The sequence below is a fragment of the Raphanus sativus genome, chromosome 5 (genome assembly GCF_000801105.2).
Source record: "Raphanus sativus cultivar WK10039 chromosome 5, ASM80110v3, whole genome shotgun sequence".
NCBI classification, from domain to species: Eukaryota; Viridiplantae; Streptophyta; class Magnoliopsida; order Brassicales; family Brassicaceae; genus Raphanus; species Raphanus sativus.
The window spans coordinates 22,744,163-22,759,158 of NC_079515.1; the positions used below are offsets into that span (position 1 = coordinate 22,744,163).

The 14,996-nt window shown below is 40.9% G+C and overlaps 5 protein-coding genes across 16 annotated transcripts; 4 read left to right on the top strand and 1 right to left on the bottom strand.

Moving 5' to 3' along the window:
* Nucleotides 1-778: 778 nt before the first annotated feature.
* On the bottom strand, nt 779-1,987 carry LOC130495220 (protein mago nashi homolog). The gene is made up of 3 exons (XM_056986587.1): nt 1,719-1,987; nt 1,243-1,419; nt 779-1,026 (listed from the first exon to the last, which is right to left on the bottom strand). The coding sequence occupies exons 1-3, from the start codon at nt 1,938-1,940 to the stop codon at nt 967-969; spliced, it is 459 nt and encodes a 152-aa protein (XP_056842567.1). The 5' UTR covers nt 1,941-1,987; the 3' UTR covers nt 779-966.
* Nucleotides 1,988-2,084: 97 nt separating this feature from the next.
* On the top strand, nt 2,085-3,014 carry LOC130495221 (dol-P-Man:Man(7)GlcNAc(2)-PP-Dol alpha-1,6-mannosyltransferase-like). Its single transcript, XM_056986588.1, has 6 exons — nt 2,085-2,240; nt 2,319-2,404; nt 2,500-2,541; nt 2,613-2,658; nt 2,746-2,832; nt 2,953-3,014. The coding sequence occupies exons 1-6, from the start codon at nt 2,198-2,200 to the stop codon at nt 3,012-3,014; spliced, it is 366 nt and encodes a 121-aa protein (XP_056842568.1). The 5' UTR covers nt 2,085-2,197.
* A 317-nt stretch (nt 3,015-3,331) lies between these two features.
* LOC108806148 (dol-P-Man:Man(7)GlcNAc(2)-PP-Dol alpha-1,6-mannosyltransferase) lies at nt 3,332-11,633 on the top strand. Of its 12 annotated transcripts, XM_056986575.1 has the most exons (20): nt 3,332-3,694; nt 3,824-4,378; nt 4,598-4,680; nt 4,807-4,847; nt 4,954-5,025; nt 5,098-5,166; nt 5,370-5,508; nt 8,779-9,245; nt 9,348-9,419; nt 9,519-9,582; nt 9,680-9,783; nt 9,999-10,070; nt 10,168-10,254; nt 10,341-10,408; nt 10,493-10,561; nt 10,642-10,724; nt 10,884-10,983; nt 11,063-11,128; nt 11,226-11,319; nt 11,400-11,633. In XM_056986575.1, the coding sequence occupies exons 9-20, from the start codon at nt 9,381-9,383 to the stop codon at nt 11,475-11,477; spliced, it is 924 nt and encodes a 307-aa protein (XP_056842555.1). In that variant the 5' UTR covers nt 3,332-3,694; nt 3,824-4,378; nt 4,598-4,680; nt 4,807-4,847; nt 4,954-5,025; nt 5,098-5,166; nt 5,370-5,508; nt 8,779-9,245; nt 9,348-9,380; the 3' UTR covers nt 11,478-11,633. The 12 variants fall into 12 exon arrangements, with proteins under 12 accessions (XP_056842555.1, XP_056842556.1, XP_056842563.1 ...); XM_056986576.1 differs by having other exon boundaries at nt 3,332-4,378; nt 5,082-5,166; XM_056986583.1 differs by having other exon boundaries at nt 3,332-4,378; nt 5,082-5,166; nt 5,457-5,508.
* A 62-nt stretch (nt 11,634-11,695) lies between these two features.
* LOC130495219 (pentatricopeptide repeat-containing protein At1g02150-like) lies at nt 11,696-13,327 on the top strand. Its single transcript, XM_056986574.1, has one exon. The coding sequence runs from the start codon at nt 11,696-11,698 to the stop codon at nt 13,220-13,222; it is 1,527 nt and encodes a 508-aa protein (XP_056842554.1). The 3' UTR covers nt 13,223-13,327.
* A 1-nt stretch (nt 13,328) lies between these two features.
* Nucleotides 13,329-14,195, top strand: LOC108806157 (cytochrome c oxidase-assembly factor COX23, mitochondrial). The gene is made up of 3 exons (XM_018578199.2): nt 13,329-13,574; nt 13,753-13,829; nt 13,919-14,195. The coding sequence occupies exons 1-3, from the start codon at nt 13,481-13,483 to the stop codon at nt 13,964-13,966; spliced, it is 219 nt and encodes a 72-aa protein (XP_018433701.1). The 5' UTR covers nt 13,329-13,480; the 3' UTR covers nt 13,967-14,195.
* The last annotated feature ends 801 nt before the right edge of the window (nt 14,196-14,996 follow it).

A 14,996-nucleotide genomic window follows, 5' to 3' on the forward strand; every position in this document is an offset into this window, starting at 1 on the left:
CAACAGTGAGATAAATATAGATGCGACTCTTTCTGCAGGCGGATTTGTATGTAAATGTCTGTATGTATCATGTATAAGCTTTTGTATTTTCGGATGTTAGTTTGCAAAGTTCCACCCACCCACGGATATGATATGATATGGGTCAGTGTTGTAAGTATTGGACAAACTGTTTGTTTCTCAGCTGCAAATCCTCTTATATTGCTGATTTATACATTTACAAATATTTTTTTAGACGAGTTTCGCAATCCATATTTGACATCTACCATAAAAAAGGTGGGTTTTGAATACAACGGGGTGAAAATTGTCAGGCAAAGAGACATTATATCGTCGTCGACGTAAAAAGCATAATGCTGGTGAGGAAATGTTGATATGCTAAAAGAGTAAAATAAGCGACCAAAAGGACCAGTGAGCTTAATTACATACGAACAACCCAAGTACAAGTGAAATGAAAGAGAATACACAAGACTCCGAAACACACGTTTGTCTAAATAAATGGCATGGCTTAAGGTTGTGGACTCAAAGACTGATTGACAAGAACAGGATATTGCTAGTGTATCAAGTTGAGCAGCAGCCATTCTTCTGGGTAACAGGCTGTCCTCTGATCAACATAGTTACTTACTACTAGTCTAAAACCACGCACGCACTAATTTGAGCGTTTCTGTTAGCTGATTCAGTCCAGACATCTTTAGATTTGCCCGTTTTCGTTTTGTTACTAATATTGAAAATAACAGTAGATAGAAAAAGCCCAGCTGATTTTGAAGTGCCAATCCATTGTCCATTACGATACCAACGCTCATTTAAGATTCATTGAAAAAACAGGATATGAGTGGAACTCAAGGTTTTCAAGTTAACAGAACAAGAAACTAGCATTACTCTCAGTAATAGTAATGAGCCAGAAACATACAGAAAAAAAAAACTTCAGCCATATACTCCCATCAGCAGCAAGTAGACTGATTTCTTCTTTCTCTAAATAGGCTTGATCTTGAAGTGAAGCGAGATGAGCGAAAAAACAAGACATTTCAAGTCCTGCAACCATATGATTGTTTGAAAAGGAATATGTTAGTTAAGGCAAATAAAGTAACAAGAGATGTATGCCAAATAGAAACATTATCAATCAGCTGATAAAAGAACAAACAACATCGGAAAAGTTTGGTGTTACAAACTAGACGCCATATGTTTCAAGGTTAACATTGAGAAACAATGACAGAGTCATTTAGGGAGAATTAAGAAGTATCATTCTACCTGAACAAGATAGTAGAAGATGCGAAGACCTTCAGGATCATCACTGCTCTGGACATCAACAAGAGAACCAATCTTAGAGGTAGCGAAGGAGATATGCTCATTTCCCATAACGATCTCAAGCTCTTGTCTTCCAACACGGTCAGGTTCCGGCCACTTAAAATCATCTTCTTTCATTATCTACCCCCAGAAAAAAAAATAAAAAAAATAATCACGAGTGAGTGAGGCGAAGCACACAAAATATACTGCAAGTTGCGGAAGAGCTAATGACGGTAAAAATTCATGTAAAGTCGTTACAAGTTAGTGACACACGTAATAAGATCACAAATATCAGTTTCATATATATATATATATATTTCCAATTTTCATAGACAAAACCCTAATCGAGTTCCGACCTAGGCAGGCTAGCTAGAGCGGACGGGAATCGAAAAAAAATAGAACCAAATCTGAGAAGTTTGTAATAGTAAAAAAAAGAAGACCTCGCTGTCGGAGACGATACGCTTGCATTCAGAGAGAAGGGCGGGGGTGAGAAACACCTCCTTCCGGATCATCGTATCGTTTTTGTAGTTTGAGTTATTGGCGTAACGGAGCTTACCGTCCGGTCTAAACTCGAACTCCAGGAACTCGTGTCCAAATTTTCCCTTGTGCCCGACATAGTACCTCAGGTAGAACTCCTTTTCTTCTTCCGCTGCAGCAGCCATGATATGATGGTGATGCCTGATGCCTTCTCTCTCCCGATTTCTCTTCTTCTAAAAGAAAGAAAGAGAAACACTGAGCATATATTAATGGGCTTAGATGTCAGCCCAAATAAATAAATACGAGCCCACCCATATAAAAATAACATGCAGGCCCATTTTAAAATTTTCTGTTTCCATCGGAGTCGTGCTGCTGCCTGACTGATATCGATCTATACCGAGAGAAGGGAAGGAAGTTGCACAGACAGACAGAGAGACAGACGATGCCGACGGAAACGAAAATGACCAAGTTTCTTCAATCCTATGGTAGTTGTTGATTTGACCATGCTCGTTTCTTTCTAATTGAAACTTTTTGAGATTCTGTTGTTGTTGTTGTGGGAGCAGGATATGATCTGATTCTGGGAGCTATAGCTGCAATTTATGTGCTCATGGCTCCATACACTAAGGTGGAAGAGAGCTTCAACGTACAGGTAGGTACCCCCTCCCTCCTTCTTTGATCTACTCCCCCTTTTTTTTTTCTTTACTGAGTGCTCTCTCTCTCTCTCTCTCGTTCTGAATTTGCCAGTCAATGCACGACATTCTTTTCCATCGCCATCGTTTGGACTCTGTGAGTAACCTCTTCTGAAGGCATGTTTCAATCGTAAAGTCGTTTTACTGAGTTGTTTTATTCTCTGTCAGTATGATCATTTGGAATTCCCCGGTGTTGTCCCTCGAACTTTTATTGGTAACCACTCACTGTTGCCTTGCTATTCCTTGGATTATTTTCTGATTCTTGCTTGATAGACTAATAGTATTTGATCTCTTCTTGCAGGAGCCTTCATAGTCTCTTTTTTTGCATCACCCCTTGTCTCCATTATCACCTGCCTTGGCTTCCCCAAGATTTATAGCCTTGTTGCAGGTTTCTCTTCTTTTTCTTTCCCTTGGATTCTCCCTCATGGAATCGCTTTAACACTTGTCTTCTTGAATTTTAAACTACCACCCCTAAACCAATTGTGTTTCTTTATTAACTCTTGTATAGCTCGTTTGGTGCTTGGCTGCATTATTTTATCTACACTAAGGTTTTTCCGGATTCAGGTATGAAGTTTTATTTGCTACTTAGTAATTTTCTCTACTGCTTGTTTCCATTCTCCACTTCTCTACCTGATTCTTTGGTATTGGGATACCTCAGCTGCACCTTCTTCACTTAAAATTTACCTCTTTGACAGATAAGAAAAAAGTTTGGACCTCAAGTGGAATCTTTCTTTGTACTTCTCACCAGTCTGCAATTTCATTTTCTTTTCTACTGCACTCGTCCTCTACCTAATATTCTTGCTTTGGGATTAGGTGATTTCTTCTATTCGTCTTACTCCACTACTAATCTCCTTCAGAATCTTCGTGTTAGGATCTTAACTTCGAATCACACATAGCCATATTGATTCTTCACGGTTTAAACACAAACTTAAATAACTTTGACACCAAGATTTAACGAGTTCCCCTCCGCAAGGGTACATCTCGTGTGGGAACCTCCTCCCACAAACATCCACTATCTTATCAAAGGTTTACACAACGCATTAACCGGCGCTTTCTTTGTGTTTCAGGTACAAGGCTTAAAGAGAAACAATAACAAAGACAATAAGAAGAACACTAAAGGTGGAGACTCGAACTCCCACTTTCTATGGAGATCATCTTCTTCTCTCTTTGATATTCTCTTGTTCTCTCCACTCTCTGAAGACTTCTTAGCTCTCGTGCCATTACGGCACCATGCCGTGAACCTCAATTAGGTTAACTTCCTCGAACGTCTTCTGCCTTCTTATATGCGTAAACGATATTTGCCGACTTGGATGTGTAAATAGGCTTCGTCACATTGTAATCCAACTTAGCTAAAATTATGTTTCTGGATTTGGGCCTAGGGATTAATGGCTGAGGCCCATAACTTACAATCTCCACCTTGGGCCCAGTCCATTTATCCACTGTCTTTCTTCCAATCACCACAATCTGCCTTGTCGTAACACATACCAAACTAAACTTCTTTCTTGACGGCAAAGACGAAGCAATTTCCACTCCTCCATGTCCTCCGGCAGCTTCTCCGACGAGGCTGACTGCAGCCTCAACCAGTGACGTTTTTTTTCTCTTGCTGGTATGCAATTGAATCTCCTTAGATCGCAAAACCAAATTCGAAACACTTCCGTCTAGAATCTTTGCTGTTTCCGGTGATACCTTCAGCACCGATCGTCTCTGGTGTTCATAATTACTCAACCTCCACCATTCATACAAGCTTCGTTGATTAGTTTTATAAACTTTCACCAGTGAAACCTCCACAAGTCAGTTTCAGGAAGCTTCCTCCTCGATGCGATTCCGGTTTGCCATTGTTTCAACTTCAACGAATCTCACAGTGCAGATTAATACACCCTCTCTGCAACCTCATATCTGGTGACCATTGATGCTCCGAAACTTCACCATTAAAGGTACAAAACCTTTCCTTTAATTTTCTTCTGGTGATCGTGACTATGGATCGATCTCCAGCCATATGCCACACAACCTCTTGCAATTCTTCTGTCACCCGACCTTGAGAGACCACCAAACTCTAGAGCTTTTCCAATAGCCAACCTGATGTATCTCAACCCAGCTGTGATTTCAGCTTGAATCAATGCTGACAATAATTTTTCTTCCCTTTGATCTTTTAGATAGTCAATCCCGGATGTAATTTTAACTAGCCATCACATCCTCCAATGTCAATCTCCGACACTGCTGGCTTCTGCAGCCTCAGGTAACCCTCAAACAACTCATGTCTATTTTTTTTTCATGACTGACTCGAGTTTTGAACTCTTCTGAGACTTCCTTTTGTAAAACACTTTGACACCACCTACTGACATTAGGATTTCTGTCCTCACAGATAAATGTCCCGAGTCCATCATGCTCCTTAGATGACTTGTGGTAACTCGTGGAACCAAATATCATCTATTAGAGCCATCTTTCTCTTCTGGTTGTCTTCTAGTCTGTGAAAAAAACCTTTAACTGAATTTCATGATTTCTTCCACAGGTACTCCACCTGAAACCATTTCTTTTCATGGCTGCACTTCTGAGAAAAGCACAGTCTTCTCTTACGTGTCTGGTAACTTCATATTATTCTCCAATCCTTGGACAAAAAATCTGAAGAAATAAGTCCAGACTTGTACATTTGCAGGACAACGTCTGCCGTAAACAGTTTCTCCGACGAACATCCCATGTTCTTCAACTGTCTCCTTGACCTCAGGTAACTTCATAAAACTTGAGTCATATGCTATCTATGTCTCTGGTGATTTTCCCAGGCCAATCTTAGTTGCCCATTTGACGTCAAACTTTCCCAAAACCAAACAACTATAATAATTTTGGATTTTTTCTGATGTCAAATTCTGCTGAAAAGAAAAAAAAAACGATATTCTCTTAATCTTCTGGTGTCTTTATGTAACCTTACAGAACCTGACACGAATACTCTTGACTCGTTCCTTTGGATTCAATAACACTGTGAAGCATTAACCTGCTTCAATTGAATCTTTTCATCAGCTGCTCCACCTGGAATCAAGTTTACCTCACCGTGGTTCCGGATGCCTAAAAGGTAACTTCTCAATTCTGTAGACACTGATTTCACTTAGAATAACCAATCACTTAGCATTTTCATGACTGCAGTTACTGCCATAAATATGTTAATGATTGAGTTAATCCGTAGTCCTCTGCATTTTGATTCCCTTTGTTACCCTTTGATTCTTTTGATGTGCGCTTATCTTAAAATCAAAAAAACCCTTGAATCAACTGCAATAGACTCTTGAACCATACATGTTTCACCCTAGGAAACAATCTCTGATTCACCTTGCAAAATAATCTCTAAAATGCATCTTAGTCAATAGCCAATGCACTTAGGAAAACCCTGAGATTGAACTTGCTGCCTTTTGTTTAAACAACCATAATCTGAATTATTTGTTGTACCGCCACCGTCACTGATGGAACACGCCTCCGAACTAAACCTGTAGGGAAGACTTTCGACACAGCCATCCATTCAGCTTGTAAAGTTTAAACAAAACCCATTTACCAGTAGGTAATCATTACTAGTAGAAAAACAACCACAACACCCTGAATGTTTCTTGTACCGCCATCATCACTGATGGAACACGCCTCCAAACTAAACCCGTAGGGAAGACTTTCGACACAACCATCCATTCAGCTTGTAGAGTTAAAAATAAAACCCCATTACCAGTAGATAATCACCACTAGCTAATAAAAATAGTCTCTTGTCAATGGCTGAACCATGACACCTGAAACTTCCTCGTTAAAGCCACTTTCTATCACATCTTAAGCTTGCGACAGATTTTCTTCAACTGTAACACATCACGACAGTCCTTGGACTTACAGACAGAACATGTCTTTGACTTGATGTTTCCTCACGTGATTTTCAATTCAAGTTCTTCCTCTGAAAATCTCTGTAATTTTCTTCTTTGTGATGCCAAAAGAAACCAAGTCTAGCCTTCCTTGTTTCTTACTATCAATGCATATCATTAAATCATGCATTTACATCTTTTCTTAGATGTATAGATCCTAGAACACATTCAGTTCCTCCTGTATCCCTTCGCAATTGCTTTTCCTGAGAAGCTGTCCAGATACTCTTTGTGTTCTCTCATAGAATCTCGCTCCCTGTTGCTTCTATAAGGTCCATGAAGATCCTGTCATACTTGACACTAAGAGAAGCATCTACAACCCTTGACGTGACTAATCAGAGCCCAAATTCTGCTAAGAACCTGCAGCTTGTCTCTGTCAGTTCGGCTGTTTACTAGTCACGTCAACACTTCATCTTCTTTATCCTAGCTTAAACAATCAGTAATCCATACTGATCATGTATCCAGCAACTTTTCTTTTGTTGTGAACCACGTTTAGCCCTTGTTCACTCATTTAACATTCTTGGATTTCTATACACACTCTCCAGCCATGAGCTTTGTATATCTCAGTGAATGATCCACGTCAAACTTGCATTCTTTGAAGCTTAATCAAACAAATCAGATCAGACATGCTTGTTAATCTGAAATACCCACGACGCTTTCTTAATATACTTCTTTCCCTGAAACTATCAATAGCTCCACCTGGAACGTAATCCGTTAAGAAACGTCTCTTGTAGACGGCAGCTCCACCTTGTTGAGTCGATCAAATATTCACTGCTTAAGACCCTCATAACCCGTATGACTTGTGTAGAATTTATAACCTTAGTGTGACTTAAGAAACCAGGAGCTTTGCGATCTATTTAGCATCCTGCTCAATGTCCACACACTAATTAACATTTCTTCCAAAGAGAACCACCAAGAACTTTGCTACCATTGAAGTATTTCCAAATCTGCTTCTCACCCTCAGATTTAGCCTTCTAGAGTTTACTCTTGACTCCCTTGAACTCTTCCTCGATAGTATAATCTGACTATCAGATCTCGTGCAATAAATTAAATAACCTGTTTCACACTGTGGACTAGTGAAAAAAACTCCTTGATGCATTCGAACATAGTAGCCTGAGATCTTGAGTCCATACAGTATCCACCAATACTTCATTGATTTGTAGCCTCCAGCTACTTGTTACCAAATAACTTCATGTAGCCTCTTTATGGTAACACCTCTGCTAATTTATGTTAGCATATTTTTCTTGCCAAGTCCCTTTGAAACTTCTTGTTGATATAATTGTAACTCTTACTTGAGTCTCTTACAATTTCTCCCATCACCTCACGTGCAAGAAAACCTTTTGTTGTTCTCACAAGTAGAACTTGTTACAACAGAACCATTGCATTGTAGACTTAGCAACTTCTGATTCTTCTCCATCAGATTCTTCTTGAGGTTTCCTTTCAACTTTGTTTCCACTTGACTTCCAATGATTAGATACCTTAATCATCATACCTGGCGAGCATCTTGACATCTTCCTGAACCAAAAACCCTTAAAACCGAGACTTACCACCCTTCATGTTACCTTCTCAAAATCTTTCCCATAAAACCTGAAATCTTCAGATTGTGAACACTGTCTTTAATCAAATAGATTTCACGACCTTATCTCAACTTCATCTGCTGTCCCTTTCTCAGAATCCATAAAACCTTACCATGTATATCAGACCAGCCATTAACAAACATAGAGATCTAGGAACTAAGGCGTCCCCTAGTCCTAATCACCCCATCCTCCACGGCTGTTTTTAACATACTTGAACACCACTTGTATCAATCCTTTTACCACCATACTTCACTCAGACTTGTCATAGAAAACCAGCGCTGTATCTTGATCAGATTCTTCTGTAAAGCTTGCATACAGATCTTGTGTTCAAACCAGATTTTAACCTCCAGAATTGCAGAGCAATGTCTCACTGACCAAACGTCAACATGTCATCACAAAGGTCCTTTGTGATTGCAGCGGAAATAGACGTACTCTCCTCCAGATTTGAGACATAAAGTTGTTGACTGATTGTGAAAATAACCTAGACCTTAAGCCAACGGCTCTTAGTCTGTCTTTACCATAAAACCAATCTGAAACCTTGTGATATCCTCCATCACAAAAATAACAAAACCAGTCTCACGGTTTGTTGGTTAGTTGCAGGACAGAACCTTCCTGTTCCTTGAGCCTGTGTACCTCTCCTGATCCGTGAATGCCTTAACCAAGGCTCTGATACCACTTGTTAGGATCTTAACTTCGAATCACACATAGCCATATTGATTCTTCACGGTTTAAACACAAACTTAAATAACTTTGACACCAAGATTTAACGAGTTCCCCTCCGCAAGGGTACATCTCGTGTGGGAACCTCCTCCCACAAACATCCACTATCTTATCAAAGGTTTACACAACGCATTAACCGGCGCTTTCTTTGTGTTTCAGGTACAAGGCTTAAAGAGAAACAATAACAAAGACAATAAGAAGAACACTAAAGGTGGAGACTCGAACTCCCACTTTCTATGGAGATCATCTTCTTCTCTCTTTGATATTCTCTTGTTCTCTCCACTCTCTGAAGACTTCTTAGCTCTCGTGCCATTACGGCACCATGCCGTGAACCTCAATTAGGTTAACTTCCTCGAACGTCTTCTGCCTTCTTATATACGTAAACGATATTTGCCGACTTGGATGTGTAAATAGGCTTCGTCACATTGTAATCCAACTTAGCTAAAATTATGTTTCTGGATTTGGGCCTAGGGATTAATGGCTGAGGCCCATAACTTACACTTCCCCATTTTCCTTTTTGGCATTGCTCCCGTTTGCTTCTAATCTTGTGAAATCTCGGTTGTGCAGTTAATCTGGCATATGGTAATTGGTTAAAGGGAAACTTTTATTGTGCTTTGAGCTTCCTGGTATGTACTTTTCCTTTTAAAACATCATTTCCTGATTATAATAGTCGTCATGGCCTCCGGAACTTGTTTCTTTTTCTCACATGTTTTTCATCTGATACCCAGATTTTTTCCACTGTAATCTTCAGATGTGATGTGATGTTACTGCTCGGGCCTATCGGTCTTGAGTTTTTATTGGTGAGCTGATGATGAATAGTCTGGTTTCTGAACTTCTGTATGTTTACTTTGATGTTTTCTTCTGATGGGGGGTGCTTGCTTTACGTTTATCAATGACAGACCAGATCGATCTCCTTCTGGAAAGCACTTAAGTTTTGTGTTGGAATCGCTGTGGTGGCTGTAGGTTGGTTAAATTTCCTCTCCATTCTGTGATCTATTTGCATTTTCCCGTTAGGACTCTAGTTTCCGAGTCGGGCTTTTTGAAATTAATCTTAGCACAGGTCTTACCATTTCCGTTGACTCTATCATGTGGAAGAAGTTTGTCTGGCCAGAGTTTGAAGTTTTCTGGTTTAACTCCATTCTGAACCGGAGTTCTGACTGGGGTGTATCCTTCAAAATTTGTTTTTTTTTCTTGTGTCATAGATCACTTTTTAGCATCTCATCCGCTGCTGATTAGAGGATTCCCTTCTTTACAATGATAACCATTTAGAGTTCCATACACTAGTGTAATTTCCAATGCAGAACTTATTTTGCTAAGATTTTGGCCTTGCCTTTTTGTTAAACTCTATGTTGTTCCTTGACAACTAGTTGCTAAACAAGACACATTCCATTCATTGGTACTTCACCTCGGCACTCCCACGATCATTACTAATAGCTTATCCTCTTTCCCTGGTAATTACTTGACCTGCTCATATTGTCTTATTCCCTTCGAGTTAGGAGGATATCTGTAAAATATTTTTTCATTTGGTTCTCTTTTTGGATTATGCAGCTTGGTACCATACTTGACAGGAGGGTTCCATTCCTAATTCTTCCTGTTTTATCCTTTGTTATACTCTACTCTAAACTTCCACACAAGGTATTCAGATGGATTACTTGTCTTAGTAGCCCATTGAAGTTTCCTTTGCTGACAGAGGCTTACCTATTTTTCTTAAACATATGCAGGAACTCCGCTTTATTATTAGTTCAGTGCCAATGCTCAACTTATCTGCTGCAGTTGCTGCTAGCAGGATGTATGCTAGCTAAGCTTTCAATCATAGCTAGAGCGTTCTTTTATTCATTCACTCAAGTGCCCTTTTTGATACACTTTTATACAGCTACAATAACAGGAAGAAAACTATTTGGAAACTGGTGAACATGGTTATGGTAGCATTATTTGTAATCAGGTAGAAATAGTAGGCAGTTTATCTTTGCTATGTAAAGAGAAGAAAAGGGATTTGGTAGCCTACTTAATCATGTCCTATAGTGCAGGGTGCACGATTGTAACATTCATGGCATCCTACAACAACTATCCAAGCGGCTATGCTCTTAAGCGCTTGCATCAGATAAGTGAGTGACATATTCTTTTTGGGGTTTCTCGTTATTTCAGCAGCCAGTCTCTGTTCGTCCCACATGCCCTCTGTATACGTAATCATCGTTTTTGGTGGTTGAGTAATTTGCCTCGTATGATATGATTTAATTTTACCTGGTGCCTTGCATGTGTCGCAGGCCATCCCGCAAATGTAGTGGGCGAAGAGTGGGTTCACATAGACACTTTTGGTGCTATGAATGGAATATCACGGTTTTGTGAAGAAGCTTTTCCGTGGAGGTGAGTGAGGTTGATGCTTGTAGAGGGGTAGGGTAGGTATTCAGGAGGAGATAAAAAAAGGTTTTCTTGTGCAACGCAGATACTCAAAAGAAGAAGAGGTGGGGGTGGAGGAGTTGCGGAACAGAAATTTCACGTACCTGGTGAAGTGAGTATATTTTCATCAGAATAGATTAGAAAGCAAATTCTTAGTCACAGAAGATAGCATCCTCTTATAAAGTTGTTTTTGTCATTGGTTTGAGCAGCGAGCAGCCCTCAGTGGATGGATACAAGTGCTTGTTTTCTGAACAAGGCTTCGACAGACTCGAACTGCGGCGAGGTTTCCCTCCCATTGTTATGGTAAATTGGGGAAATGCTTAATCAGAAGTGGAAATGCAATGTTGAATAGTTAAAAACTGTTTTGAGTTGATGGAATGCAGGTAAAAAGAGCCAAAGTATACGTGCACGAGGATATGAAGAAGGAAGATCATTTGCATAAGAAATGGCCAGGATGTTAAGAGAGACGATACATTAACTAACTTTGTTATATCCCGAGAGAGAGTGAGAGAGGAGTTGATGTAACGATATACACCTACACCTACCTATTGTGTATTTGGGCCTTTGAGCTGAGCCCAACTTCAGTAGTGAGGTAGTAAATTACCAATTTACCCCTCTTTCTTTTCTTCATAGTCAATCGCCTTATCGTCAGACAAGACCTAACGAGAGAGAGAGAGAGATGCTGCTTCAGGCGGTACAGAATCGCAATGTTCCGCTGGCTTCCTCCTCCGCCTCATATGCTCGCCTCCCTCGCCCCAAATTACCACCCGTCGTAGTCTCCGTTGCTCCAATGAAGAAGAAGACGGCGGCAATAATCGTGTGCTCCATCTCCCAGGTGTATGGCTACGGAACGGTGGACTACGAGAGAAGGCCGATTATCCAGTGGAATGCAATCTACAAGAAGATATCTCTGATGGAGAAGCCGGAGCTGGGTGCGGCCTCCGTCTTGAATCAGTGGGAGAAAGGAGGCCGTAAGCTTACCAAGTGGGAGCTCTGTCGGGTCGTCAAGGAGCTTCGCAAGTATAAGCGTCCTAACCAAGCTCTTGAGGTGTACGACTGGATGAACCAGCGAGGCGAAAGGTTTCGGTTGTCTGCAAGTGATGCTGCCATCCAGCTCGACCTCATCGGCAAAGTCCGTGGTATTTCAGACGCCCAAGACTTCTTCCTCACTCTCCCTGACAACTTTAAGGACCGCAGAGTCTATGGCTCCCTCCTCAATGCCTTTGTTCGGGCCAAGTCCAGAGACAAAGCTGAAGCCCTGATCGACACTATGAGGCAGAAAGGTTACGCCCTTCACCCTCTTCCCTTCAACGTTATGATGACTCTCTACATGAACCTTAGGGAGTACGACAAAGTTGACGCTATGGTCTTCGAGATGAAGCAGAAAGATATTCGTCTCGACATCTACTCCTACAACATCTGGCTCTCCTCCTGCTCCTCCGTTGACCAAATGGAGCTTGTCTATCACCAGATGAAATCTGATGCTTCCATCAATCCCAACTGGACCACTTTTAGCACCATGGCCACCATGTACATTAAGATGGGCGAATCCCAGAAAGCTGAGGATGCCCTGAGGAAGGTTGAGGCCAGGATTACTGGCCGTAATCGTATCCCTTATCACTACCTCTTGAGCTTGTACGGCAGCCTTGGTAACAAGAAAGAGCTGTTCCGGGTTTGGAATGTCTACAAATCTGTTGTACCCAGCATTCCCAATCTGGGATACCATGCTCTCGTCTCCTCCTTGGTGAGGATGGGAGATATTGAAGGTGCCGAGAAGGTATATGAGGAGTGGCTTCCTGTCAAGTCTTCTTTTGACCCCAGGATACCTAACCTTCTTATGAATGTGTACGTTAAAAACGACCAGCTGGACAAGGCTGAAGGGTTGTTCGACCACATGATTGAAATGGGGGGAAAGCCGAGCCCAGGTACTTGGGAGATTCTAGCCGATGGTCATACCAGAAAGAGGAGTATCACACAGGCTTTGGCTTGTCTGAAACAAGCTTTTTCTGCGCAAGGGTCCAGCAATTGGAGGCCCAAGGTGTTGGTGCTCTCAGGCTTCTTCAAGCTCTGTGAAGAGGAGTCGGATGTTACTAGTAAAGAGACCGTTTTGGAATTGTTGAGGCAATCGGGGCACCTTCAAGACAAATCTTACCAAGCTCTTATTGATGCTGCAGAAGAAAATGATGAGACCGCAACTGCAAGATGATTTGTAATAAGAGTAAGATAGATTTAGATCTGGCTGTAAAAGAGGAACCGGAATCAAAATGAGCCCCTAAATTACAGTTAGTACTAAAACATGAATGATTTGCTTGCCTTGCGTTGCAATTTAATGTTTGCTCTTTTAATTTGGGCCGGACTGAAAAGGCCTGCCACTATGCAAAACCTTTTTATTTAAAAGGCCCATTTGACTGAGAAGATAAAATGAGATTCACTTCAACGGAGAAAGACGGTGAGCGAAGGGGAAATGGCGACGAAAGGCGGGGCGGCGGCGGCGTACCCTAGCGCAGCTCGGATATCTGATTCTCCATGTTACCATCAGTACTCTGCATCTCTGAAATGTGAGTCACGCTCTCTCTCGATATTGCAACTCGTTTTCTCCTAATTATTCATTGAATTATGTCTCATCTATTTGAATATGTCCCCCCCTCAAGTTCAATGGTGTGTTGAGTCCCATATGATTAGAGTTCAGATTCATGATCTTGATTATCTTATAACGTGGGACAAATTTCATAATAGGTCTTGAAGAATTTGGATCAGACAAGAGTAAATGCCAGGATCATTTTGATGTGTACAAGGAATGCAAAAAGAAAGAGGTTCTTGTGAAATTTTACATACCAACTTCTCTGCTTGTATATTTATATATAAATATATCTGATTGCACTTTCTATGCTTTGTCTACCAGAGGGAAGCTCGACTGGAACGCAATAAGACACGGTCATTGTTCTCCTGAGTGCACAGCGCAGTATGGATCCTCAAATGCCTTATTATATGTCCAAGCAAATAAATGAGTCGTCTAGTTTCCTCTTTATTTCCTTTGCCTCTGAGAAGTGGTGTTTTTTTTTGTTTGTTTTTCATGCTGTTATAAATAATCATTCTCAAGTGGAAAGTGTTTGTAAACGTTATTTGACTCACACCTACATGTTACTTTTAAACTTATAATTACGCTTTGTTAATGTGGATCTTTGAGAGCAAATCTCGCCCTTGACGTTTCCTTATTGACTCTTGCTCACGCGTTCTCGTGCTCGGTCTGATTGTTTTTTTTTTCTGAGAATAATAATGTTCCCGCCACCACCCTTGAAGCATATCTACCTGTGATATATGTGCTCGAAGGTGGCTGCATCAACTAAGCAAAGTGCATGCGACACCCTTCTCATTATCAAGTTCAAATGACCCCAGATTCCATTATCATGCTCTCTTTCTATCTGCCCTAAAACTCTGTTCTTGCTGCAAGCAAACTCCATACGTATATATATCCTTGAAACTTTCATTCCTATGACAGGAGTCCTATCTAAAACTTGTTTGATTAGTTCTCTCTTCTGTTCAAAAAACGCATTCCAATATATCATTTCAGCTACAACAGGTGACTCACTAGTCTTTCATTATTTAGGTTAAAGAAACTACACACACTTAGAAAAAAGGACACCAACAATAATGTCTAAATAGACAGAAGGAAGACAAAAGAATGGCCAGACAGCTGTTGAGAAGACGCATACAAATAGTGTGTGCATTGCTACAAGAAAAAGCACTTCCGCTGTAGCAGCCTTTTCTTTGTTTGATTCCCCGGCCATTGGCTTCCAGAGCAAAGGAAGAGTTTGTTCGACCATCACTAAACAGAATGCACCAAAAGTAGGTACCTTTATGCAACCTAGCCATTCCCACTCCAACCTCAGTGTGCGACCTGTTTCTGAGCACCAACAAGGATTTGTTATCTCTGAAGAGAATGTCTGAGAAGGAGGCTTGTGGGGTCGCATAGTGGGTGC